This window comes from Neodothiora populina (genome assembly GCF_041146345.1).
Source record: "Neodothiora populina strain CPC 39397 chromosome Unknown canker_contig_15, whole genome shotgun sequence".
Taxonomy (NCBI): Eukaryota; Fungi; Ascomycota; class Dothideomycetes; order Dothideales; family Dothioraceae; genus Neodothiora; species Neodothiora populina.
This window is the reverse complement of record NW_027191413.1, coordinates 2,223,029-2,248,912: the sequence shown is the minus strand read 5'-3', so window position 1 is coordinate 2,248,912 and position 25,884 is coordinate 2,223,029. Positions and strand designations below refer to the sequence as shown.

The window sequence follows — 25,884 nt, the reverse complement described above, 5'->3', positions numbered from 1 at the left end:
CTTTCGTTCGTATCGTATTTACGTGTGTACTTATAGTAATAGTGGTGGTGGAAGCAGAGAGAGGTGGTAGTAACAGCAGAGATGACACCCTTCCTTTTACTCCTCAGATGTATAGAGATCCGATGCGACAAGGAATGAAGAATACAGAAAACCTTATAAGACAAGACTGCGAATACCAAGTAAAGAAACAGTGAATCCGCGCGACGAGAAGAGCACGCACAACTCCGCAATGCTGTTCGTTTCTTGCCCTGTTTCAAAACACCCATATGCTCCACCAATTGACAATGTTGGTTTCTCTTTTTTTTGCTGCTCCAATATGTCCGAACCTAGTCCCGTTTCCCCCTCCTTACCATCTTCCTTCCAAATCCAGAACACACGCACCATCGCTTTGTTGTTGTAGTTTTCAATTACCCAACGCCTCTCTGACGCCTTGCCATGCAATGTAAGTAGAGCAATGAAAGTCGAGGTTGAGCTTCACACAGCTCTATGTTCTCAGACGATCATGACCGGCTACATCTACAGAAATCGCAATCTTAACTAGAGTGAGATCGCATCAAGATTTCCTGCATACACAAAGAAAAGTTAGTTAATGTAAAGTAGGGAACCGTTTTTGTACTGGCGGAGGGCAAGAGTTTACCCTTTCTATTGGATCCGTCTGATCTGCAGTGAGAATTGCAGGGCTGTCGAGAGGGACTTCCGTGTAACCTCTCACCTCCATTTGCGGCCGCTTGGGCGTGCTAGAAGTACTAGACGGGCTTGATCCAGCAGCGGGTGTGTTTGGAGGAGGTAACAATCGACTGTCTGCTCGGTTCTCCTCAGCAATCGTCATGCGCTGGTCCTTGTTGCGCTCAAGAAGGGCGCCGCCAAGAGTTGCACACTTCAGAATAGTCTGGATGAGCTGGTTGGGCTTCAAGGGTTTGGACAGATATTCATCCATCTGAGCCTGGATGCACTTTTCACGATCGCCCAACATGGCGTGTGCAGTCAGCGCAATGATAGGAGAACGAGAGAGCTGGTGTTCTCGTTCATAGTCACGGATCTTAGCAGTCGCTTCGAAGCCACCCATGACGGGCATCTGAACATCCATGAGCACGACATCGTATCGCTTCTTCTTGATAGCCTCGAATGCCTCAAGACCGTTGTTCGCGACCGTCACGGTGTGGTGATGCTTTTGTAGAATCTTGACAGCGAGACGTTGATTGACAGCGTTGTCTTCCGCGAGGAGTATGTCAAACTTCATGGACGGATCAGCAGATGCAGGAGCTGCACGACCCTCTAGAGCAGGAATGAGAGAATTGCCCAAGTCGATGGCCAAGCATGGCGTTGTCATGTAGCTGGCAATGCCATCTTCTAGTGCACTCTTAAAGTTCATAGAGATAACAGGTGCTAGCATGACGATGGGTACGTATTTGAAGTCCTCGACGTTTCGGAGAGATCGGGCAACTGAACTACAGTCGACTATAATGCAGTCGTACGAGGTTCCCTTGGCGGCTGCAGCCTCGGGTGTGGGTACTTCTTCTTCGTCCTTGACAACCATGGGGACAAGGCTGAGCTCGCGCAAGTGTTGCAGAATCTCATCAAAGCATCCAGTCTTGCCCTTGTCAATGAGCAACACGTTGTGACCGCGGTAGGCAGACATCTGTGTTCGGATAGCGGACAGGTCGGGGTTGCCGACACGGAATCTAGTCGTGAAGAAGAAAGTACTGCCGTTTCCGTAGTCGGACTCGACCCACATCCTTCCGTGCATGAGTCCGACAAGTCGGCGAGAAATGGAGAGACCCAAGCCTGTTCCACCAAATCTTCGAGTCGTGGATCCGTCTGCCTGCTGGAATGTGTCGAAAATGAGATCAAGCTTGTTGCTTGGTATGCCGATACCAGTATCTGTCACGGCAAACTTGATTGAGTATTCGCCTGAGGAGCAGCCAGTCTGATCAGCGGCAGAAATTATCACTCTTACTGACCCACGTTCGGTGAACTTGATAGCGTTTCCGACGAGGTTGAGAATGATCTGTCTGAGTCTGAAGGAGTCGCCTATGACATAATCAGGCACAGAGCTGTCAACGTGATATGCGAGATCAAGTCGTTTCTCGTTTGCCTTGACGGCTAGCGACTTCAAGCCGTTGAAGACCTGGCCCCGAAGAGAAAAGGGGATCTCCTCTAGAACCATTCTGTTTGCTTCGATCTTTGAAATGTCAAGGATGTCGTCGATGATGGTCAACAGGCTGTTGGCCAAGTTGAACACGAGATTGAGCATCTCTCTTTGACTCTGATTGAGCTCAGTGTCCAACGTCAACTGAGTCATACCAATGATACCGTTCATTGGCGTTCGAATCTCATGAGACATGTTCGCCAGGAACTCTGATTTTGTCTTGTTGGCAAGTTCTGCAGCTTCTCTGGCAGCCTGGTTTCGTTGAATACTCTCCCGCAGGCCTGTGACCATCTTGTTGATCTTCTGCTTCAATTCGTTCATCTCGCCAGAGGCTTCGACAGTGATCATCTGGGTGAAGTCGCCGTCCATGGCAGCGTTCGTGATATCGCCGAAAGCGCGTACCTGAGACGTCAAATTTTGAGCCATAGTGTTAACGTCAGTTGTGATCTCCTTCCATCTGCCGCCAATACCTTCGACATTGGCTTGACCACCCATCTTACCATCGACACCGACATCGCGGGCGACGCGCTTGACTGCGAGCGACCAATCGTCCAGACGAGCAACCATGTCGTTGACGGTGTCCTTGAGGAGAAGTATCTCGCCTTGCGCATGCACCTTGATCCTTTGTGTCATGTCGCCATGGGCGATGGCTTGCGTAACGTCGGAGATCCCTCGGACCTGGTTAGTCAAGTTGCTGGCCATGGTGTTCACGTTGTCGGTCAAATCTTTCCATTTGCCTTCAACATTCTCAACTTCAGCCTGACCACCGAGGACTCCCTCGGTACCGACCTCGCGAGCGACCTTGCTGACCTCGAAGGCGAAAGTACTGAGGCGGTCAACCATGGTGTTGATGGTGACCTTGAGTTCCAGGATCTCTCCCTTGACTTCGGCCCCGACCTTCTTGCTGAGATCTCCCTTGGCGACAGCCTTTGTGACCTCGGCGATCTCTCTCACTTGAGTCGTAAGGTTCATGGCCATACCGTTGACGTTCTCGGTAAGGTCCATCCAGGTGCCTTCGACACCATGCACAGTTGCTTGGCCGCCGAGTCGTCCCTCGGTACCGACCTCGCGAGCAATCTTCGTGACTTCGTGTGCGAATTGTCGTAGTTGGTCCACCATACCATTGATCGTAGACTTGAGCTCCAGGATTTCTCCCTTGCATTGCGCCTTGACCTTCTGAGTGAGATCACCTCGCGCGACGGCAGTGGTAACTTCTGCGATATCCCGCACTTGCGTGGTGAGATTGTCGGCCATGGCGTTTACATTGACAGTTAGGTCGTTCCACATGCCTTGGACTCCCTCGATCTGGGCTTGTCCTCCAAGCACACCTTCAGTGCCGACATCGCGAGACACACGGGTAACTTCGGTAGCAAATGTTCGTAGCTGGTCTACCATTCCGTTGATGGTCTGTTGTAGCTGTAGGATTTCTCCCCGAGCGGGACGTTGGATTTTTCTGCTCAGATCGCCTTGGGCGACAGCAGTCGTGACAACTGCGATTTCTCGCACTTGGTTGGTCAGGTTTGCAGCCATAATGTTGACTGGTGATGTGTTAGAACCCTGTGGGATACAGTACAAGCTAGACACAGAGAACACAAGACTTACCATTGTCTGTCAGCTCGGCCCAGATACCATCGACTCCGGGCAGAACAGCTTGACCACCTAGTCTGCCTTCGGTGCCGACCTCCTTGGCCAGATGTGTGACTTGACTGGCAAAGTCCTGCAATTGATCCACCATCTTGTTGATGGTTCGCTTGAAGGTCGCAATCTCGGGATCTCTTTCCTTGGCATTGATGAGGACCTTCTTGCTCAGGTCACCATTGGCAACGGCAGTGACGATGCTGCCGATTTCTCGCAGAACTTTTTGGTAAGTCGAGTTGATCTGCTGATTTTTGGACAGCTCGCGTTTTAGCGTTTCGACATCATCCATTGACCCGGTGATGCTACCCAGGGCGTGCTCGGTGGCACGTCGTTGCTGTTGGAGCTTGTCGTTTATGCTGTCAATGTACTCCTTCTGCTCTCTGATCTGTTCGCTCTGCTTGTCGACATGATCGCGAAGCAGAATGAGCTCTTCTTCAGTGAATTGCCTAGGCAGCTGCTCGCCCTTGGGACTATCCGACTTGGCCAGCAAGCTGTTCACCAGGGAGACAGAGCCTCGTCTCGGAGGTTGTCTCGCGGCGGTTGGAGAATCGATAGGGGAGGCATAACCAGGGAAGGCCGAGGCCAGCGGCTCATTTGGCGTTATCGGTAGGTTAGCAGCGGCGGTAGTGCCGACTCGGCTCTCGAGGTATTGTATCCTTGCCGCCAACGCGGCGACCTCCTTCTCGAGCAGGCGTTTCTCATCGCTGTCGGGCCCAGGGAGATGTACAGTATTTGTTTTTGAGGTGTGGGTGGCGATACGACTACGGAATGAGTTGTCGTCGACAGGATTGAACTGCTTGCCGAGATTTGCCAACAATCCAGCCAGGGCCATGTATGGGTCTGGTTCTCCCATATTTGAAAAGTGGTCGTTCAAATTCGGCGCGTCGAGGCGCATACGGGACCGACAGGAAAATGAGTGACTCGATTAGGATGAGAGGGGCGTAAGCGACGCCCTCGTCGATATGAGACTTTGATGGAATGTGGTGTGGGCGACAGAAAGGACAGTAATGGTACGGAGAGATGGTTTGCAGCTTGCGGATGTAGCGTGGCTTGCTGCACGGCGCCGGAGAACAAGACGCTGGTTGTGTGCTGGGGCTGGCTGGGAAGAACAGCACTACACTAGGTACGCTTGCTGTTGCGTCAGATCGTACGAACTGGACCGCTGAACACACAGGGAGCGTGTGGGGCGGGGAGATAGCCGTGTAGCTATTTCAGTTTCTTATTTCTTTTTTCCCCCTTGTTTCCCTCTGGTTCTGGGATTTGATTCTGTTGATTTTTCCCTATTCGTGTCTTCAAGTTGGAAGGTGCCGCACTGACTTGCACATCAACGCTGTCGAGTACAGTGTGGAAACGCGGTGAAATGGACTGAAAATGGGAATGGAGATAAGGCTAGTGTGGAAGGCGAGGCCCCATAGACTTGGAGACGCACTTAAACACACTTAGACACACCTAGACGGCCTAGACAGCGTCCAGTGAGGGCCAGGTAGCGGCTGGATGATGGGTGGTAGCTGCAGCTATGCGAGCGCGTGCCAAATGGACCGACTTTCGATCGATCTTTGATCCGGCAGTGAAGCACAGGAGAAAGACGAACCACAAGACCACAGACGTGAAAAGTGCCTCGAGCAAGTGCAAGCAGCTTGTCCCGGCGCTTCGTCACGAAATGGCAGGCTCGAGAGTGGATCGGCGATGTGCAGAAATAAAAAACCAAGGTCAGCTGGAAGTCGGTAGTAGATGCAAGGTGTGGTACAGTAGGATTGTCGCGCTGCCTTATCGCTCGCTCGACTCTGCTCCAGCTACGACTTCTGTCCTCTCAGGTGGATAAGGATGGAAGAAGGAAAATAACCTCGAGAAGTCGGGAGACTAGGTACGAGCAACATGAGATACATACGGAAAAAGTCACTAAGGCCCAATAGAAGATAAGGTGGTCCAGCACCAGGCAGATGGGCAAAGGGCAAATGGCAAATGCGACTGCTAACTCTACCTTACCTTACCGTAGCCCGTACACGACACGACTATGCAATGTGCAACATCGCTGCGAAATAGGGCACTCGCCAAGTCATTTACAACCGGGTCGCCCGTGCGTATACTTTACCCGTCAGGCATGGCGTCTTTGATCCTAACTCCGTCCGTCATTTTTGACAGAGACAAATCCCCTTTTGCTATTCCCGCAGAAGCAGCGATCGCTAAGGGTACCAGGAGAACAACGGTGCCTTGGACCCCTTTCTGTCTCGCTCCTACCAGCGGCTTGCCCATGCGCCGAGAAACGTGAAGGCTAAGGTAATAACGGAAGGGTTACGGCATCTTCTTACGCCTCGCGAATAAACCTTCATATCGTGTCCCCCCTCCTCTGCGACAGTCCTGTGAGTGATGATACGAGTAGATAATGTATCGTATCGCTCCCTCACTCACTCCCACCGAACCCTAAGCTCGCTCGCTCGCAGACACACACGGTAAGTCGTTCGTCGTGCATTTTTTCAACCCATGTGCGCAGCATCACACGCCACCCGAGACATTCTGCATCGTCGCTTACTGGACCACGTATCACACCTTGCCTTTCGCCTACCGTCACCGTACGCCACCGCTTCATATGTGTCCAGTCGTGTTTTCACAAAATGCAAGCAATATCGGCCACTGACCCTGCCGCATATCCGACGACAAGCGGGATGAGCCTTTTATAGCAGTGATCCGCAGATGACGGCGTTGGACTCGCTTGAGCTCGTTTCATCCAGTGGAGATCTGCACTTTTGGGTCCGTATCCAAAGGTCGCTTTCACTCTGACCCCCACCCCAGCTCCCCTTGTACGGGACTCGATTGCTAAGACACGTAGCTAAGTGTACCCAGTGTCGCGAGTGCGAGGTGAGGGATGCCCGACACGTGCAGACTTTAGGATGATTTACCTCATCTTACCTTTGTGGATCAAATGGAGCCAGCATAACGCCAACGATTCCTCCAATCTTAGCTCCAGTGACCGTCTTCGGTCCCTTTCGCCGTAGCGTTCAATTTCATTATTTACCTACGGGCGGAGCCTTCTCTCGGCTGCAGGGTCTTTTTAGTCTTGTGGAGATGGTTCTCTTTACCATGACTCGGACCACCCAAAATCCTCTTGTCATCGCTGCGGTGCCCATATCGCAGCTGCTGATAGCATAGCAGAGATAAGATCGCAATATCTATAGCAGAACGATCCAGACCAAGAAATCTACTTGTGTTTCCTTGACCGCACTGTCTTTGCTTGCTGTCGACAACGCACGTCATGTCTGCACTGCCACGTTCGTTATATTGCAACGAATTTCTTGTCATCATGTCCTTTTTAATGTTGATGCGGCTGTCCCAACGGTGAAAACGATTAGCAAAATTGTTTGCCATGCACCAAACAAACCCAAATGTAGATTGCATTCAAGTGTGCTTCGAATACTAAGATTCCGTATCTATCAGTGCAGATGGACCGCAGACGCGGATGTGCACAGATACCATCTACTGTGTGCCACCATTCGCTTTTTTATCACGGTCTGCATCAGTGTACAGTGTCTCGAACGACAACTTTCTGAACACAACTAGTGAAGGGCTTCTGTCATGCCGACCACATCGAAGGCTTCTGGAACATTTGTAACCAGATATGCGTTCTGTACTGTACATGAGACGACCCCAATGCCCATCTCTTTTCTTTAACCAAACGCTGGTCCCCAGTGCGGTCGAGGCTTCTCGATGGATTCAGCTCTGATCAATGCTCTTTGACGATCTTTCAAAGTTTTCCGATCCTTTCCCAATTGCAATTCATATCTCTGTGTAGCGCGCAATATTGCAACCCAATAAATGCATTATACCCTTCCATCCCACCTCTTACCAGATTTTCCGGCTGCCCCAGGGTAATGCTAGCATCGGCTGGATTGGTGACGACCTTCCTCATCTGATCACCTTTGGCGCGGAAAAATGTTCGCTCGTCACGGAGGTCACCCCGAAGGGAGGTGCGGAAACCGGCGAGCCTCCACTGTCAGCCGCCAAAGCAGCGTCAAGCTATCGCTTACAATGCCTCTGATCGTTCAACTATCAAATGGATATACAGAGAATCAAAGTGCGTGTTCATATACAGGAAAGTGTCCGGTCTTCTCTTGTTTCAAATGGCCATCGTGGATCCGAGCTCGTATCAGTCGATCAAGGCTCCACATGTCGAGTCCAAAATTCCCAGGTCTGTTGTGTTGGAAGGACCACGCTGATTCGAAAGACCAACTCGTGCCTAGAACGCTGTATCGCCTTCCCCGTATATTATCAATAGGCCTGTCTCGAGCCTGCACCACAATGTACAGCTGTGCACCCATACGATGACTTCCTTTAATCGACAGGCCCGTTTCATCTCCAGACCTTTTGGCTGTCGCGTGGATTGCTCTTTCGAGTGGCAAATGAGAGACGCGCGCTCACTGTCACCGCAGTACTTGCGACTATGAAGGAACGGGGCTTGCGGCTCTTCGTGGTCGCAGGCCAACCCAAGACCCGAGCCAGCTTGCCTAATCTTGCTTTGGAAAATGGCCAAAACAGGCTACAATACATCTTCGACGAATAGTCAAAGGTGATAGCTCGCCATCAATGCAGCTGTGTCGAGTCTGCCACGACCGTAAGCGCCTGCTGAATGACTCGCGTTTATGAAATCATCCTTGTCGTTGGGATCGGATATACAGCTATATATCGAGCCTTTTGCTGCTCGACGGGCACTCCGTCACTTTTTGAGGCCATTTTGCTTTTGCTTTTCCCTTTCCACTACGCGTCGTCCAACTCGGACGATTGACTAACTAGCTAGCCATGATCCACCGAGCCGACTTCCCGGGGCCCAACCGGCAAATGGATACTGCATACGCATTCTTTCGCCCCGCGAGTGTCAATCTCCATTACTGCATGCCGCATGGCAAGAATGGGAAACATGTGGCCGACAAATTTCCAGAGCGCGTGGGTAAAGAAAAAAAAAACCCACTCACCTCCGTGATGCTGTCATTCCAATGCCTGATGACACACTGCGCCAAAATCCCATTTTACCCCATTATTAAGCCACAGGCAAGAAAACTCGGAGGAGCACTCCGAGCGGATCGACGTGGACCAACGACGCGAATGGACCACGACTGAAGAGGGAAAAGGGAATGGGCCGCAAGCGACCGAGACCGTCCAAGCAGCGTCGTCGTTGCCAAACGCGGACGGACGTTCACTTTTCCACGCCCGCGGTACAAATGCATGGTACGCAAGATGGATTCCTTCTTCTTCGCTCTTGTATGGGAAAGCAATGCAGCACGTGGCAATGCGGTCGTACAACAGTCTGGTGCTCACTGTTGATGCGTGTCGGCGATATATTACCGTCTGCACGTGGTTTGCTTGTGGATTGAAAATGGCCGGTTCACACGCCGTCGCACGTGGATATATTACCATTTCGAGAAAACGCTTAGATCTTCAAGGTAAGGCAAGGTAAGGTAGGTGAGGTATTTCAAATGCTATTCAAGGCACTGTAGATTGAGCCATCGTTCCGCCCTCTGCTCCTGTGTGAGCGTGTCTGCTGGAGTGACTTGTGGGGACGATGATCTGACAAGTAAGTCGATTAGATGCGAGCGTTCATTACGGAACAGAAGCAATACAACAAGTAAGGGAAGCCTTGCTTTGACTGGCCTAGTCAGACAGTCAGACTAATGAAGCAGACAATACGTGAACACATGTCAGTTCTGACAGATCGCACAAGGAAAGATGTCATTTTACTGGATGCCGCAACTAGATATTATACACATATAAGATGAATATGACAAGTGCTATTGCTTGGAGAAGAATGCAAGAACAGAAGAACGCGCGTCACAGTTGTGAATGCCCAATTGCGCCAGAGACGCCTTGCCCGTCGCTATCACCCAGAGGTCACCATATTTCCTGCCCCAGAGTGCCTACACAAGAAGCCATAACCGCAAAGGAAGTATTAAGTATCATTGCCCTCGACGTCCCATCTACATGACGACGCAGATCTTTCCCCCCTTCCCTTCACCGTCCTCGAGATCCTTGACTCGATCCTCGACGGCGCCGACAGCCCTTTCAAAGTCCTGAACACCAACCTCCACGTCTTCGATCTTGCCTCGCATAGCACCAATCTCGTAATCCATACGCGCAGACAGGGCTTCGAGTTCCTTGGCCGCTTCGCCCAGCGCGTCCTTTTCGTCTCTGATCAGTGCGGCGCTCGAGTCGTGGAGGTCTTGCAGCGTGGTCAAGGGTTCGTAGTAGAGTTGTTCGATCTCCTGCGTATCTCCGTCTGCTTTGTCGAGCAGGGCGCGCAGAGCGAAGAGCTGCGAGCGTGTCCATGCTGCTTCTCGGCTGTCGAGTTTGGCGATCAAGGCGCGCATCTCTTTGAGGTCGGATGAGGCGTTGACTTCGTAGGCGAATTGAGTCTCTATTGGATCTGTCTTTGTGGGCATCGAGTGGCTGGATAGAGTATTTGCTATGGTGGGGTTTATCGTGCTTTCCTCGGCGACGCTGAAACTTAGGTGCCGAGGGAAGTAGTCGTCTGCGCGGGGCTTTGATATGTTGGCAGTTATGAATGTGGAAAGCGAATTCGTTCGACGGAGCAGTGGACCGATTTCTTGAGCGAAGCTTTGTGGCTCAGGTAAGATATCGTGGAGGTCTATGCCGTGGTAGAAAGAACCGGCTATTGATGGTTCGTTTGACTCAGCATCCTCTTGCTCGTCTGCTTTTGCGTCGCGTGTGCTCGCTGTGTCGTTGTCCTCGACGTCTTGTGCACTCGATTGGCCGTCTTTCTTAGCCTTTTCATCAAGGCTTTGCCGACCCAACGGGATGAACCCCTGCCGAGATTCTTCTGGTGTCTGTAACAAGAGATTCTTGTCTGCTGCCGTGGCTTCGGAGTAAGATGCCGCACGATTGCGATTCTCTGGGGGCTTGAGTGCGTCTCCTGATTTATGCTCTTGCTCTACCGGGCTCGTCGGGCTGACCGGAGGAGATGTGTGAGAGCGCCACAAACTCGGCCGGCTGCTGCCATGTTCCGTGTCGCCGAGACCTGTATGCGGTTGATCATCCTTTGAGGGGGTGCCACGGTGATGGCCACGTACTGCATCCTTGAAGCGACCGAAACCTGTGGCACCTTTTACATTTATGCGACCGGTCGCTCGCCTGATGACGGACTTGTGCGGAGCGGGTTCTTCTGCATTCAAGTCTTCCATGGCCTCTTTACTGGAAAGTGTAGGTTCGAGGTCTTGCTCAGTAACATCGACAGCACTTTTTCCGTTCTGAGCCCCGTAAGTGGCATCCTTGTCACCAGTCCATGTGTAGCCACCGTTCTCATCTGGCTGCAGTATCAAATGACGCTCTGGGACGGCGAGCTCGTTATCCATCGAAATACTTTTGAGTGGCTTGCCCTGCCAGAGCCATCTGCAGCGCTCGCCATAGACTAGCTGAGTGAAACGCTCGATGTCGGATGTTTCAATCTCAGAGATACCTGCTTTATCCCTGCGACCTACAACCTCGGCCAGCATTTCGCCACCCTTGCCACTCAGTTCGGCGACAGTAGACTTGACAGCGCGTGGTACCGACCAACCCTCAGAACTCGCGGCCTTTGCGGACGCCCGGTGCAATCGAGAAAGAGTCTCACGATCCAGTCTCCTAGTCCTGTTGATCCGTTGACTCTTCTGAAAGGAGCCTATGGCGCGCTTCATTGGGGCCATATCGAAAGGATCTTTAGGAACAGAGATATTGATCGCATGCATGCGGTTGCGCGCACCCATGAGTAGACCAAGCAAGGCGACAACGGTGGTAGGCCCCAAAATGCCATCGTGAGGCTCAATGTTGTGGAACTCGGACCCGATGGCAAGCCACCAGTCATTGACAGCCTTCTCGGTAACATCACAGAGGAGACCATCAGCATAGTCGATTTCGAGTTTGTCATAGAGATGCAGAGCAGCCTGGCACAGCTTGACTAGCTCGATGACAGCACTATACAAAGGATTTTTGTCGCTTGTCCGGTAAAGCTGGTGAAATTTTGCCGTTGTTGCTCCATTGGGCTGTGCCAGCGAGAGACCAACTCGGCCTGAACAGCCCATACGTTTCAAGTTCTCATTCACAAAGAAGTCGAAGCGATGTTTACGCAGATCGCCATCTGGTACGGTAATGACAGTCAACGAAGAAGGGAAGCCTGATAGGTTAGTGATCATCAAGATGCCAAGGGGGGTCTCCCTTCTTCGAGCATGGTACTGGTTCAATGCCTTGAAATAGACACGCAGTCGTTGAGACCATGACGATTCATCAGTGGGAACACTCAATACACCCACATAGGCTCGATGGGTGGGATCGCCAGTGTAGGTGGTAATGACAAAAGTGGGATGAGATCGGGAAGTAGCCCATTGCTCTACCACATATATCTCGTAGCCGACCAATTCACGGCGACGCTCGAGGACGGTCACGGAAGCATCGTCTTCCAAATATCTGGAGTGGATCATGAGTAAGGATTACAAGCCTTGATGAAAGACAATGATGTGGCAAACCTGAATGCTATTGGATCTGTAAGGACGAATCGCTGCCGGGTTGGGTCCTTGGAGTCCTTGGACTCGTCGGAATCTTTGGAATTTCGATGGTCTGATCTGGAGTCTCTATTGCCTCCACTGGGAGACTTCCGCGAGTCTTGTCTGGGACTCTTGGGTGACTCCGCAGCGACATATTGCACCTCTGGCTCATGAGGGCCGGGGGGCCTCTCCGAGTCGGTGTTAGTTCGCTTTAGGCCGCTCATTAGCAAGATCAATCGCAGCCGCTTTCATCATCCAGGGACACTTTGGATTTATGCATCCACATGCGCTATAGTTGATAATGCTCTGATGGGTGATTTATAGATGAGTATAATGTGGACAGTCCTTTGGTGTCTCTGTTCCGATGGCAAGCAGAATGGGCAGAAGGCGTCAAGCATTCCACAAATGCACATACCGTAGTAGGGCAAGACGACCAATGATGATGATGCGGCGGACCGTACCGCAGCGATACGAGCGGACGACGACGACGACGACTCAGGAGCGGAATCTTACTGTAGGGAGCTTAGTTTAGTGTGCTAAGAGATACTGTCGGCGGAGGCAATTTGGAGAGGGAGACGAGGGATGCTTGGCATGTCCGCGTTCCGCAAACACCCCACGTCACGTCATGTGCCTACTATACCTTGGTCTATAACATATATCTCTCGTCTGATAAGACTCCCATAGGACAATTGCTGCTGCTGCCTCGACGACTGTCCATACACGTGCAACTATACCATGTTTCTAGAATGAAAATAATCCCGTGATCAAGATGATCCTTCGCTACTGAGTTAAATCCAATCCCCGACTTTGCTACCCGATATCCACCGCTCTACTGGACTTTTCAAGTACCGGACTCTGTTCACCGTAAAATCGAAAGAGAATAGCTTTGACAGGTGCTTGATCTGGTCGTCAACATGGAAGCCTTGCTGGCAGAGCAGTCGAAGTTGGAGAAGAAGGGCAATCTGGCAAAGACTATAGAAGATGTACAAAAGACAATCGACCTTCTGACCAATGCGAGAGCATCCGTAGCAGCTGGTATGAAGATGCAGAACTCAGCGGGGAGATAGTCACATGTGTTGATAGCCACTATAGATCCCACCTCGCATGCTATGACTCTGGCCAAGTTGAAGTCACCACTAGACAGCTCCTTCGACAAAGTCAACGCGGATCTCAAAGAGATATATTCTTCATTGAACAAATACTCCAAGGCTCTTGATAAGGTCAGCGTGGATAGAGTAAAGGCTTCTGCGAAGATATTGACGAAAGTATGCAGAAATTCAGACCAGTTGCTCTTCCTTCAGGCAACGATGATCCTCTGTCTTCTCGTCAAGCCCTCACCAATCGGGCAATAGCAATGCATCTTCTTCGTGAAGGTCAGTTCGGAGTGGCCTCGACCTTCATCGCCGAAGCGAACGCCAAAACCCCACCTCAGGACGTGGCGACGGGAACCCCGTCCGACTGGTCGGCCGGCGCTACTGGAGGTCCACCTTCGCCATTTGTCAACGACGATGTAGAGATGGAAGATGCTCGACCAAATCCTTGGACCAATGACTCCGGCGGCGGCGTCTCATTCAACTCGAGCACCTCCACAGAGTCGGCAGCAAAAGTAGGAGCCGGCGAACTGCAGGCAAAGTTCACAGAAATGTATCATATCCTACACGCCCTGAAGAACAACCACGATCTACAACCCGCAATCCAGTGGGCTCGTAAACACAGCGAGGCCCTCGAATTACGTGGTTCCAACCTCGAATTTGAGCTCTGTAGGTTGCGTTTCGTCGAGTTGTACAACTCTACTTCCGACTCGGATGTCGTGACAGAAGGCGGAGCGATTGGACCATACTTCAACATGAACGGTCCACTACGCGCTCTCGAGTACGCACGAAATACCTTCTCACACTTTTCCAAGCGACAACTGAGAGAAACAACAGCTCTTGTAGGATCTCTTGCTTTCTCCCCTGAACTGGTGACTTCGCCCTACAAGAACGTATTCTACGACTCTGAAGCATGGAATGATGTCTCCAAAAGCTTTGTAAGGGAGTTCTGCGGCATGCTTGGACTTAGCGAGCAATCGCCACTATACACGGCGGTAACAGCCGGTGGTATTGCACTGCCAGTATTGGAAAAATTGGAACGCGTTATGGGCGAAGTAGGAGGCCAATGGACCAGCGTCAACGAGCTACCGGTATGCTCCTTTCTTCTTCTGTCGTGAGTGCCTATTTGTATTGACAGATACCCCTCTCCAGGTCGAAATCCCACTACCACCAAGTTACCTCTTCCACTCCATCTTTGTATGTCCAGTCAGCAAAGAACAAGCCACAGACGCGAACCCGCCAATGATGCTTCCTTGTGGGCATGTCATCGCCAAAGAATCCATGGAGAAGATCAGTAGAGGGAACAAGTAAGTATCTTTTTCGATCTGTGTCGGACATTCCCATCACCACTCTGTTCTTAGTCCATTCCTCGTCAAAGAATCGTCAATTAAATACTGACTCCTCCCGAGAAGATTCAAGTGTCCATATTGCCCCGTCGAGAGTTATCCTCGGGATGCCAAGAAAGTCATTCTGTGATTTGCAAACGATGCCGAGGATTAGTACTGCTACTACGGCTGAGACTACTACGACTACGACCACTACCACTACGACCACTACCACTACCGCCACCACCGTAAGGAGACGGCGTGTAAGACGGCGGATAGTACGCAGAAACGTAGAACAACAGGAAATAGAAGAAGAGAAGAAGCACGAGAAGAATAAGAGACGGCTGTACTCGCCCGTCCACACACATTCATCACCCCCTTTGCCCCAGAGATCGATCGCATTCAGGAAGGAGATCAGGCGATAAATCGGCACTCTCTAGACAAAAGACGGGTGAAGCGGCCAACACAATTGTTAGTAGCATAAGTCAGCTTCGATGAGGGAGTAGCATGGGTTTGTGGGGTTCGTTCAATGGGATTCTGTTTTCGCTTGTTTGCTCACATGCTTTACTATTGCATGTTGCATGCTACTGCTCTACTGTAATGAGAGAGTTCTGGCAGTGACGCCAAATAATTGTCCGAGAGTAATCTAGATACGAAGTATACCTTACCAAATTTCATGCTTCCCAGGCGTGGATCTGTTTACAAGCCGCTGCTTTCAAAAGGGGTAGAGACCTGTTCCACCACCACCACCATCATCATCATCATCATCATCTTCATCGGACAAACACAATGCGTCTTCGTCCGAGCCTCCGCTCCACGTCTTATCATCGTCGTCCTCTCCTTCCTCCTTCCCAGCATGGCGCACATCGTTCGTAGCAGTAGCGCCAGCACCAGCAGCAGTAATACCACCACCACCACCAGCTGACCAGAGCGCCATCAAGACGGGGGGTAGAGCAGCAGGTAGATCGTCCGTCTGCTCACGTAGTTCCAGAGACCTGTCGGCCATGGTGCAGACGACCTCCAACCTCCCGTCTTTTCTAGCTTTAACAGCTGCAATAATGATTTTCATCAACTTCATCAGCCGGGCAATCGTCTTGACATTCTCCTCTTCCCAGTCCTTGACTTTCTCACGCACGTCTATGATCTCTATATCGTCGTGCGCGAAAAGTCCTTGTTTGTGGTAGGCTAAAACGAAGTTTGGGGTTTGAGTCAGCCAGAGACGAGGCAGTTCTTCCTCTAGAGTGTTGATCATCTCACGACACTTTATGGAGCGGGTCTTGAGATCGAAGATGCTGTCCTGAGGTATACGACGGCCAGTGCGTTCGAGCGATAGTTTTGTTTGAGCGGGGGCTGGCGTGATGAAGCGCGCCTGGTCGTCAGCTTCTGGAGCGTGTTTAAGCTTCAGTTCTGCAAGGTCGGGAGGATAGCCATCTGTTTGTGATCTGACGATGCATGCCAGTCCACCAAGGTTGTAGCGAATGAGCCGCTGATGCGAATCAGATCCTGCAACTCCCGCGTCCCAGGCACAATATCTAGCTGGAAAGGAGTGTCCAAACCCGCGGACGTCTTCAATGATCTGTGTGGGACTCTTCTCTCGACGCATGAAGAAAACAGTGTTGCCAACAAGCTCAACCAGAAATCCGAAAGGTTTAGCCCTGGTGTCTGGGCTTACGAATTGAAGCAAGCTGCGAAGAATGCTTCCGCAAGCGAACACGTCGATTTCATTAGTCTCGAGCTTCATGTCCTCCTGCAAAAGCGCGCGCACGCCCGGCTCAGTTGGGTTATCGGAATACTTCGCGGCGTTGGAATCCCGATAGTATATCCCACTGTCTTCATCCAACCGACCTTGCTTGTCAGGTGGTGACCAGCAAGGAGGCTCGCCTGCTCAGAAGTTTGGTCACAATGTTCAAAACATTAACGATGATGATTATCTTACCAGGAACTATAATAGTTGGGTGTTTGTCGGTGGTCCAATTGTAAGATGCAATATAATCGCAATCAGAGATCTTTGCTACGCTATCTTCCGAATAGTTGTTTTCGTCAAGAGCGTCGCGTGTGACAGAACGCACGAGCAAGCCGAGCGGAAGGTCTCTCGTCTCAGCTGAACGTTCCATAGTTGCGGCAGGTATACGCCATGAAGAGGTACCAATACCTGACTTTGAAGCGAAGCCACGATGCGACCATCCTCGATTGGCTCCACGCCAGGACGACATCTTCAGGACCTTTGATAGAATGGCCAGATGCTATATATCAGAGGACCACTGTTCTTGTATCTGACAAGAAAGAGTATGACGATATCCGCACTGGACCCTTGAGAGTCCTTGCTGGAAGGACACAACAGAGCTGAGCCGTACGATAACGCTATTGGAGCAAGTACACTCAGGCGACGTAAGATTCCAGAAGCTGATGCGGGGAACGTGCATATAGTACGTGTGTTGGAGAGATGGCGTTCTGTGAGGATATGAAAGCTCTAAGAGGTAGAAACCGCAGCTTTCAACCTTCGCTGTGAAAATCACATGTGATTCTTGTGGCTGAGACTGGCTGTCTCGTCAACTTTCACATCTATCACTTTACAATCCGACAAGAGCTCAATTCAGCTCTCCTCCACGGGTGTCAGCAGTCCGGTGTGGGCGTGCGAGACCTCCAGCCCATTAAGCAAAAACATTGCTGCGATTTCAGCGGCCAAGTCAGCATCGTCATCAGCATCAATATATCTCTCGTATGGCTCCTTGACTGCCGGATCCCATTCTGCAGTGAAGACCTTGAACGTTTCTCCGTTGATGAAGCGGTCGAATTCGAAGTGTCCTTGATAGGTGAGTACTCGGCCTGGTTGCATGACACCCTGCACAGCACAGTGGTCTGATGAGCCAACAACAATCCACCCATGAGGCAATCTCCCTGTGGGAGGAAGTACTACATGGTCTGCATGTATGAACTGCATGCGGAGCTGGGTCGGACAGACTGGCAGTCGATGAAGCAGACTCTGTTTGAGGGTGGAACAAAAGGCGGGCGTGAGGGTGACTGCATGGACACCTATCTCCCAGCCCTCTGGGTCTTTCGTGACACAACCACCGTGTTGAGACAGAAGTGCTTGGCAAATGATCTGGTGACCAAAACAAGAACCGAAAAAGCGTATCTTGGGGTGGTCGCGGTATACATCTTGGATAAAAGTGTTCAACTCCAAGATCCATGGCTCTTGGTAATATGCGGATGCGTGAGATCCAGTGATGAGTATTCCATCACACTCGGACAGGTTGGGAGGATATTCTCCGTTGATCACATCATAACCCTTGAACGACAACGTTCCGCCGGCACTGGATCCTAATCGTTTGCATGCACTGTGCAGCAAGTCTGCAAATACATCGCTATATTCGCCTCTGACGCTACGAACAGCCGGTACAGGGATGTCGGCATTGAGTACAGCAATGTTCAAGGATGGACTTGCAGTCATTTCGACTTTGTTTTGGGAAATCCAGCGAGTGCTTTGAATAGTCTGCGAAAGGAGGCAGGGGGGGACCACGATACGACGATTCGCAAACAACAGAAGTGCTCGGAAATATATATGGCCATTAGACCATTGCGATACCGCTCCCATGCCGAGACATACTTCACCGAAACTCAGAACTAACGCAGTAGGAAAAACAGTCCTAATTGCCAGGAGATCACGTAAAATGCTACCTTAATTCGACGTTATGCTCCAGATAAGATAAGATAAGGAGGAGAAGGCGTTAAGCGAAAGCCGCAGTGTGTCATTCTGTCGCTGGGTTTCATGTTTCTTCAAGGCTCTTTTAGCCTAGACCTACGGTACTTGTGCTCTGGCATTCGGTCGCGGCGGTGATTCCGCTCACGCAATAACTGATGCAATGACCGATGCGGGGTGCTCCACGATGATGATCCTCCAGCAGACAGCTTACAAAACACCCCTCCAACGTTCCAATTGCTAGCTATCAAATCCTTCTTCCCAGTTGAAAGAGCCTTCATTGTCGAATTGTATGTCTTATCAACGTCTTGCCTTTCTTACAACACGTACGCTGAGCTCAGCCTCCAGGGTCTCGACTATCTCCGCACATCTTCGACCAAGTTTTCAGATCCGCACAATGGCATCGCAGTCCATTCCTAAGACGATGAAGGGTGTCATCATCGAAAAGAACGGAGGAACTGAGGTGCTGCAATACAAGGAAGACCTGACAGTGCCTCAGCCTGAAGAAGGCAAGATTCTGGTCAAGAACGACTACGTCGGTATTAACTACATTGATACGTGAGTTGCTTCGTCCTTGAGAACGCGAACAATATTTCTGATCTCCTCGTGTAGATACTTCCGCACGGGTCTATATCCCGCAAAGATGCCTTACATGCTCGGTCGTGAAGCAGAGGGCATCATCGTCGCGACTGGACCCAACATTGCTCAGGACCTCAAGGTTGGCGACCGCGTTGTATACCTCAGCGAGGCAACCTACGGCGAATATACCGCTGCGCCGGCTGCAAAGGCGATCAAGATCCCATCCGAGATCGAGCCTACCATCGCATCCGCCTCATTGCTCCAGGGTCTGACTGCGTTGACGCTTATTCGTGAGGCCTACCACGTAGAGAAGGGCGACTGGATCCTTGTACACGCTGCTGCGGGAGGCGTCGGCCTGTGGCTCTGCCAGCTGCTGGCCGCCGTGGGAGCAAAGACGATTGGCACTGCTAGCACGCAAGAGAAGTGTGATCTGGCCAAGAAGAACGGTGCAACAGTCGTCATCAACTACAGCCACGAAGACGTCAAGAGCAAAGTCATGGAAGTGACCGGTGGTGAAGGTGTCAAGGCTGTTTTCGACGGCGTTGGCAAAGACACATTCGATTTGAGTCTGGATTGTCTTGCAAGGAAGGGAACAATGGCCAGTTTTGGCAACGCTTCTGGAGCTGTGCCGCCACTCACGATTGCGTAAGTCCCAAGTATCAGATGTCGCCAAGGCATCTGTTATACTTATACCACAACTACACCCGCAAGATACAACGGCTGACAGCTATACAGACGCCTCTCCGCCAAGAATGCCAAGCTTCTGCGACCTACTCTGTTCAACTACATTTCGACACGCGAGGAGTTTGAGACTTACACTCAGGAACTCTTCTCATTCCTCATCAAGGATAAGCTGGATGCGCGAGTCCACAAGATCTACGATCTGAAAGATGTCGCCACAGCACACGAGGTAAGTGGAATAGAGTGGAAAGCGAAACGACTTGCAACTGACCTTTTGTGTAGGACCTCGAAGGTAGGAAGACTACGGGAAAGTTACTGCTCAAGATTTAAAGTTAAATATACCTTATTTACAAATAGATAGCCTCGAAAAGGTGGCTCCTCGGCGGCTGTATGCATGGTTCCATTATTTTATGAGTGATTTCATGAGTGATAATCAAAGAACCGTACTTGTCCGCAACTAGCGCCCCCTCGGCGTCCATCATCCACCAAACTTTGGGTTCTCTCAGAGCAAAGCAAGGGCCAAGTCGGATTCTGTAACTCTCCAGCTTTTGAATGTAAAATGTACGGCGCCATTCCTGATACTGATCGCACAAGAAGATGTTGATGTGTACAAGTCCCGGCAGAGGTCGTGTCACAGATACAAGCAAACGCCCAGGATGACCTGGAACAATTTACATGCGAGGTCAAGACGAATGACGGACGTGAAACCATGCTAACTGCGGTATTGTATGGAGATGGGATGCCGAGGATGCCGTATCTCTGCGGCGAAAGTTGGCGCCCAGCATTTCACGATACGGTAGCGTAGTTCCAACAACCTGAATTGGTGGAGTGCCCACTGTGTGGGACCTTTGGGTATGTGCAAGGTATTTAATAATGTTGATTCCCAGCACCGCGGTCAGTCTAGAGTTGATGCTCCTGTGTCCATTCCTCTTACTACTTTCTCATCGATTGTTTTCTCGAGCTGCGCCTGCCCTTTCCGGTGCTCCTTGTCCTCTCGCTAGTCTGTTCTGTCTGGACCACAATCTAGAAACACCTGAACCCATACACTCTCAGGATCGTTATCATCTTTATGAACTGTCGGCAAGATGCGCGTGTCTGTAAGTTCAACGTCCGGCTGATTGATCTGCGCGATATGACAACCGAAGCGCATGCACTGACACATGCTTTCCCCAGATTGCTACCACTGCCTGTCTACTTTCCGCAATTTCTACAGTCTATGCTGTAAACACCATTGAAGTCCGTGGACAGGACTTCGTCGACTCGGTCACCAATGATCGTTTCGTCATCATTGGGGTCGATTACCAGCCCGGCGGACAGGGCGCTTACGGCGAGGCGAACTCGCAGGATCCCTTGAGCAATGCAACGGCCTGTCTCCGTGATGCTGCGCTCATGCAAGAACTGGGTGTGAACACCATTCGCACCTACAACGTTGATCCTACCTTGAACCATGATGAATGCGCCAGCATCTTCGACTCTGTGGGTATTTACATGATTCTGGATGTCAATAGCCCTCTTTCCGGTACGAGTAGATGTATCTCCGATGATGCATTGACTTCATACTAATCACACAACCACAGGCGAGTCAATTGATCGAAGCAATCCTTACGGCACATACTCGACCTCTTACCTCGAGCACATCTTCTCTGTTGTCGAATCATTCAAGTCGTACCCCAACACTCTGGCTTTCTTTGCAGGAAACGAGGTTATCAACGATATTCCAACTGCGCAAAATGGCAACCCGAATGTCATGAGAGCGGTTGTGAGGGACATCAAGAACTACCTCAAGAACAACTCACCGAGACAGATCCCCGTCGGCTACAGCGCTGCGGATGTGCGTGAGGTCCTTCAGGACACTTGGGAATATATGCAGTGTGCCATCGATGGTGATGAAAGCGACATGTCTCGCTCTGACTTCTTCGGTCTCAACTCTTACTCTTGGTGTGGTGGAGACGCGACTTTCTCAAGCGCAGGCTACGATGTTCTCGCTACTATGTTCGCCAACACATCCGTACCTGTCTTCTTCTCTGAATACGGCTGCAACGAGGTCACGCCGCGTGTTTTTGATGAGGTGCAGGCCCTCTATTCGCCCGAGATGACAGTCATGTCCGGTGGCTTAATCTACGAGTGGTCGCAAGAACCTTCAAATTACGGACTTGTCACCATCTATTCCAACGGATCTCTTCAGCTGCTTGGAGATTTTGCTGCGCTACAGGGACAGTACAACAAGGTCAATGTCACTCTCCTCGAAAACTCTAACGCTACCGCGACCGGTATTGCTCCTCCTACTTGCGCTTCGAGCCTCATCTCTGATGATGGTTTCTCGTCAGATTTCGACATTCCCTCCCCACCGGACGGCGCTGAGGATGTCATCTCGTCTGGCATCTCCAACGCTCCGACAGGCTCTATTGTTCCAGTCACTCGAACTCAGGTGGACCTACCAATCTATGCAACCAACGGTGCTTTGATCAACGACCTGGTCATCAGGGCAAGTAACGGTAGCAACACTCCTTCAGGCGAAGATACCGGATCGAAGGCCTCAGCATCACCTAGCTCGAGTGCTAGCAGTGCTAGCAGCGCTAGCAGAACCCAGTCTGACACTCCCACTTCGACAGGATCCAGTGGGGCTTCATCTGCAGCGACTGCTACCAGCACAGGAGCCGCTAATGCATTGGTCGGAATCAGAGCCTCTGGAGCTCTTGCTGTACTTCTGGGTGCCGGTATGCTTGCTCTGTAAACACAGCATACCATTACCAAGTGATGTCGATCGCGTCGCAAATTGTTCTCCTCTCGTCACCAAACAAATACTAATGTACATATTTACTTCAACGAGACCCTTTATTTTCTACGGCGGCGCATCTCCAGTAGAGCATGCCTGCTTGGCTGTTCAGTAGCATTATGAAATTATTTAGAAACATTATCCTCATACTGCCATCCACGATCTTAGTTCTGGCAAAGCATGATTGGCTGATCTTTTACCGTTCACGACTATTTGCTCTTTATATTATGCAAAGCACTGTATGATCGACCGACCCTGCCTATCACGGTTACGTGCCAACAATTTCTACTTTGCAATACAACCAAATGATGCAGCCTCAGATCAAGCCATCACATGTACGCCTCCGTTTATTTCGCTTTCATGCTTGAGGATAGCAGATGAAGTGATAGCGGTGTTTCAGATTTGTCGGCAATCTTCCAACCAGCCGATAACCCGCATGGAATTCGCAGAAGCAAAGCCACGCGATGCGCAAGTGGCGTTTCGGACGGACAGAGCTTGGCGTCGATCAATCTAATTGATGTTTCTTGGAACTTGTGTAAATGATAATTACCATGTTGTTACTCTGCCGAAATTTTCGAGCGCGACCCTAGTGTCGTACACGATCGCAACCATGGCTTTGCCGGTGATTGAAGGCATCGAGTCATTCGATGAGCTTATAGCTGAGCTCGCACAGTTCGTCATTGCTTGGGATTGAGTAGTGGTTACACTATAGCTAATCATAATGCCTCCTCTAGAGCTTTCAACAAAACCGTTACTAAACCATGCACCTTTGAAGAATTGAGACATGGGCCACTGCTTACACCATTGGTCAAATACTTGCACACTGATGTCCATCATGTTGCTCTTGTTCATGCCATCATGTACGAGTCTCCTTGCAAACGAGGCATTACAATATATGATTGCTGAGTATTGGCCAGGGCCTTGAGAGGACATTTTATCTCTCTCGAGACAGATGATGTACAAGATGTCAACATTACGCGCGCATATGCCTGCGAAGCTACGGCATTGAGATTTGTCAATATGCTGTCTGGGCGAGAGAAGATTGACATGCTGCTTTATGAACTACCTTGCCCTGGTGATGTCCCACAGGAAGTAGTTGCCAGCAATGACTCTGAATCAAATTTACCTCGTACACCTACCGAAAGGTCGCCATTGGTGACCCGGCAGAGTGGGACCAGTACTATCGGAGCGGTTTCTAGCACTGGAAGTGAGGAAAATCTGCCAGCTAGCTCTTCTGACCACGCCGAGCATTTCGAGGGACTCAATGCTCTCGAGATTGCAGCTGTTTCTGGAGCGAAAAGCTTTCTCAGCCAGAAACCGATCCAGCGGATCATCGATGCTATCTGGAAGGGCGATATCGTGTTCTGGTCTATTTTAAGTTCTCATGCAACCAAACGCGCTCAAGTGTACCAAAGGAAGACGATTGACCCTTTCTCCCGTCTGAGGGTGCCTGTCTACTTGAAGGCTTTCGAAGTCTTATTTTTCGTGGCTTTTCTGGCATTCTACTATGCTGTGTTGGTCCAGCGCGAGTTTCACTATGTTACTGTGAGCGAGATCTTCTTGTATATCTGGATAGCGTCTTTTGCGTATAATGGTAAGCTTACCGTTATGTTTGTTGTTCAGAGCTCTCGTTGACAGACAGCAGAGATTGGCGAATACTGGGATGCAGGAAGTGCTTTTTACATGAGTGACTTCTGGAGTGCATGGGACATCTTCATCGTGCTCATCGGGGTTGCTTTCTTCATTGCTCGTAAGTTTGTTTCGTTGCCGCACCAAAATGTCCCTGATTGACTGTTGCAGGCATGATTGGTCTCGCCAAGGGTAATGACAGGATCCTCGACACAGCATTCGACATTCTTTCCATGGAAGCTTTGTTCCTAGTACCGCGGATCTGCTCACTACTCAGCATCCATCCGTACTTTGGTACACTCATACCATGCCTGAGTGCGATGACGATCGAGTTCACCAAGTTTTTGAGTATCGTTGTAGTGCTCTACACTGGATTTTTGACTACATTTTGTCTTCTGGCCAGAGGATCTTTCACTTTCAGACAAATGACGCTGATCTTGACAAAAGTCTTCTTCGGCTCTTCCTATCTCGGATTTGATATTGCCGAGAAGATATCGCCTTATCTGGGACTTCCGCTGATGTTGATCTTCATTGTTCTGACGAACATTTTGCTCATCACCTCTCTGATTTCTATTCTTTCGAACAGCTTGACAAAGGTCATCGATCATGCTCGCGACGAGTACCTTTTCGTCTACTCGGTGTTCGTGCTGGAAGCCTCGACCTCGAACCGACTGACTTATTTCTTGCCCCCACTTAACCTTATACCTCTAGCTCTGAGACCACTCAGGCTGTTCCTTTCTGCCGAACAACTACGCTCAACTCGCATCCTACTCCTCAAAGCAACTCACGTTCCTCATGTTCTCGCCATAAGCCTCTACGAGAAGCTCCGCCGTTCAGTCGACCACAATCGTGACACAGGGCTCGGTCTGAGCGCTCCCAGACCCAGGACCAGCGAGCTGCCCTCGTCATGGAGAAGGTCCGTGTTGAACAACAGGCTCTCTGGACCGTATCCGCTGGTCGCCGCTATTCGAAGCCAAGGCTCGTCGTCGTCAAAGACGCAGTCTCCGCGCAAACCCCGCAAGAACGACAAGCCAACCAAGGAGTCACAAGAAGACCTGAAGGCAATACTCGGCCAATTGAAGGCCCAAGTGGATCACTTGGCCAAGATGATTGAGCAACAGAGTGAGTACGATCGGGACAATTGAGTTTCGGGATACGTGAATGGTCCGATGACGAATTTGAGGATGTCATGAGGGGTCGGGTGGTTGGATGGGCGGCGTTTTGCGTAGTGGTTGGGAAGTTTTTCTTGTTATGTTGCAGTAATGGTGTTTAAGCGACATGAACATTATGAATACACAGTCTATTCTCGAGTAGCAATATATAGCCCTTGAACATATATCTACCAGTACAGTGTCAGAGCCTGTAAGTACTGTATGTACTATCTCACCAGATCGATATCGAGTCTTGTTGATCTAACATGTAATTATTCCATTAATCAGGGGAAAACTTGGGGAAAGGAGTACACAGGAAGAGTAGTCCAGTCCAGTCCAGTCCAGTCCAACCCCAACAAATGGAAAAAGTTGAGATTGTTGTCCTCCTTCCTATCTTAGTTTAGCGTACCAGAATGGCTATTTGTAGGCACGCAACTGTATGCATTTATTCGGTCATTCATTCATTCATTCAATCAATCATTCCATCCGATCTGGCGAGGAGTGTCTGGCTTCCAGTCCACTTGATGAGAACCAAGTGCCGAAGTGGGTTGACGGAGTGGGGGTTTTATCGTGCAGGATTCCGACGTGATACTACCTTACCTACCTTACCTTGCGTTGACTTTGCATGCTTTTTGAATGCCTGAAA

General features: G+C 50.5%; 7 protein-coding genes across 10 annotated transcripts; 4 read left to right on the top strand and 3 right to left on the bottom strand.

The window, feature by feature from the left end:
- Nucleotides 1-533: 533 nt before the first annotated feature.
- Nucleotides 534-4,640, bottom strand: AAFC00_003110 (uncharacterized protein; the record flags this gene model as incomplete). The annotated part of the gene is made up of 3 exons (XM_069342537.1): nt 534-563; nt 638-3,687; nt 3,752-4,640. The coding sequence occupies 3 exons, from the start codon at nt 4,638-4,640 to the stop codon at nt 534-536; spliced, it is 3,969 nt and encodes a 1,322-aa protein (XP_069199039.1).
- Nucleotides 4,641-9,750: 5,110 nt separating this feature from the next.
- On the bottom strand, nt 9,751-12,530 carry AAFC00_003109 (uncharacterized protein; the record flags this gene model as incomplete). The annotated part of the gene is made up of 2 exons (XM_069342536.1): nt 9,751-12,229; nt 12,289-12,530. 2 exons carry the CDS (start codon nt 12,528-12,530, stop codon nt 9,751-9,753), a joined length of 2,721 nt encoding a protein of 906 aa, XP_069199038.1.
- Nucleotides 12,531-13,220: 690 nt separating this feature from the next.
- AAFC00_003108 (uncharacterized protein) lies at nt 13,221-14,873 on the top strand (the record flags this gene model as incomplete). Of its 2 annotated transcripts, none has more annotated exons than XM_069342534.1 (5): nt 13,221-13,341; nt 13,399-13,526; nt 13,580-14,488; nt 14,550-14,704; nt 14,810-14,873. In XM_069342534.1, the coding sequence occupies 5 exons, from the start codon at nt 13,221-13,223 to the stop codon at nt 14,871-14,873; spliced, it is 1,377 nt and encodes a 458-aa protein (XP_069199036.1). The 2 variants fall into 2 exon arrangements, with proteins under 2 accessions (XP_069199036.1, XP_069199037.1); XM_069342535.1 differs by having other exon boundaries at nt 14,807-14,873.
- Nucleotides 14,874-15,437: 564 nt separating this feature from the next.
- AAFC00_003107 (uncharacterized protein) lies at nt 15,438-16,836 on the bottom strand (the record flags this gene model as incomplete). Its single annotated transcript, XM_069342533.1, has 2 exons — nt 15,438-16,603; nt 16,659-16,836. 2 exons carry the CDS (start codon nt 16,834-16,836, stop codon nt 15,438-15,440), a joined length of 1,344 nt encoding a protein of 447 aa, XP_069199035.1.
- Nucleotides 16,837-18,819: 1,983 nt separating this feature from the next.
- AAFC00_003106 (uncharacterized protein) lies at nt 18,820-20,012 on the top strand (the record flags this gene model as incomplete). Of its 2 annotated transcripts, none has more annotated exons than XM_069342530.1 (4): nt 18,820-18,980; nt 19,035-19,646; nt 19,737-19,911; nt 19,965-20,012. In XM_069342530.1, the coding sequence occupies 4 exons, from the start codon at nt 18,820-18,822 to the stop codon at nt 20,010-20,012; spliced, it is 996 nt and encodes a 331-aa protein (XP_069199033.1). The 2 variants fall into 2 exon arrangements, with proteins under 2 accessions (XP_069199033.1, XP_069199034.1); XM_069342531.1 differs by having other exon boundaries at nt 18,847-18,980.
- Nucleotides 20,013-20,767: 755 nt separating this feature from the next.
- AAFC00_003105 (uncharacterized protein) lies at nt 20,768-22,416 on the top strand (the record flags this gene model as incomplete). Its single annotated transcript, XM_069342529.1, has 3 exons — nt 20,768-20,779; nt 20,856-21,201; nt 21,260-22,416. The coding sequence occupies 3 exons, from the start codon at nt 20,768-20,770 to the stop codon at nt 22,414-22,416; spliced, it is 1,515 nt and encodes a 504-aa protein (XP_069199032.1).
- Nucleotides 22,417-23,068: 652 nt separating this feature from the next.
- AAFC00_003104 (uncharacterized protein) lies at nt 23,069-25,232 on the top strand (the record flags this gene model as incomplete). 2 transcript variants are annotated; one of them, XM_069342528.1, is made up of 5 exons in its annotated part: nt 23,069-23,130; nt 23,193-23,318; nt 23,376-24,052; nt 24,104-24,208; nt 24,259-25,232. In XM_069342528.1, the coding sequence occupies 5 exons, from the start codon at nt 23,069-23,071 to the stop codon at nt 25,230-25,232; spliced, it is 1,944 nt and encodes a 647-aa protein (XP_069199030.1). The 2 variants fall into 2 exon arrangements, with proteins under 2 accessions (XP_069199030.1, XP_069199031.1); XM_069342527.1 differs by having other exon boundaries at nt 24,101-24,208.
- Nucleotides 25,233-25,884: the final 652 nt, after the last annotated feature.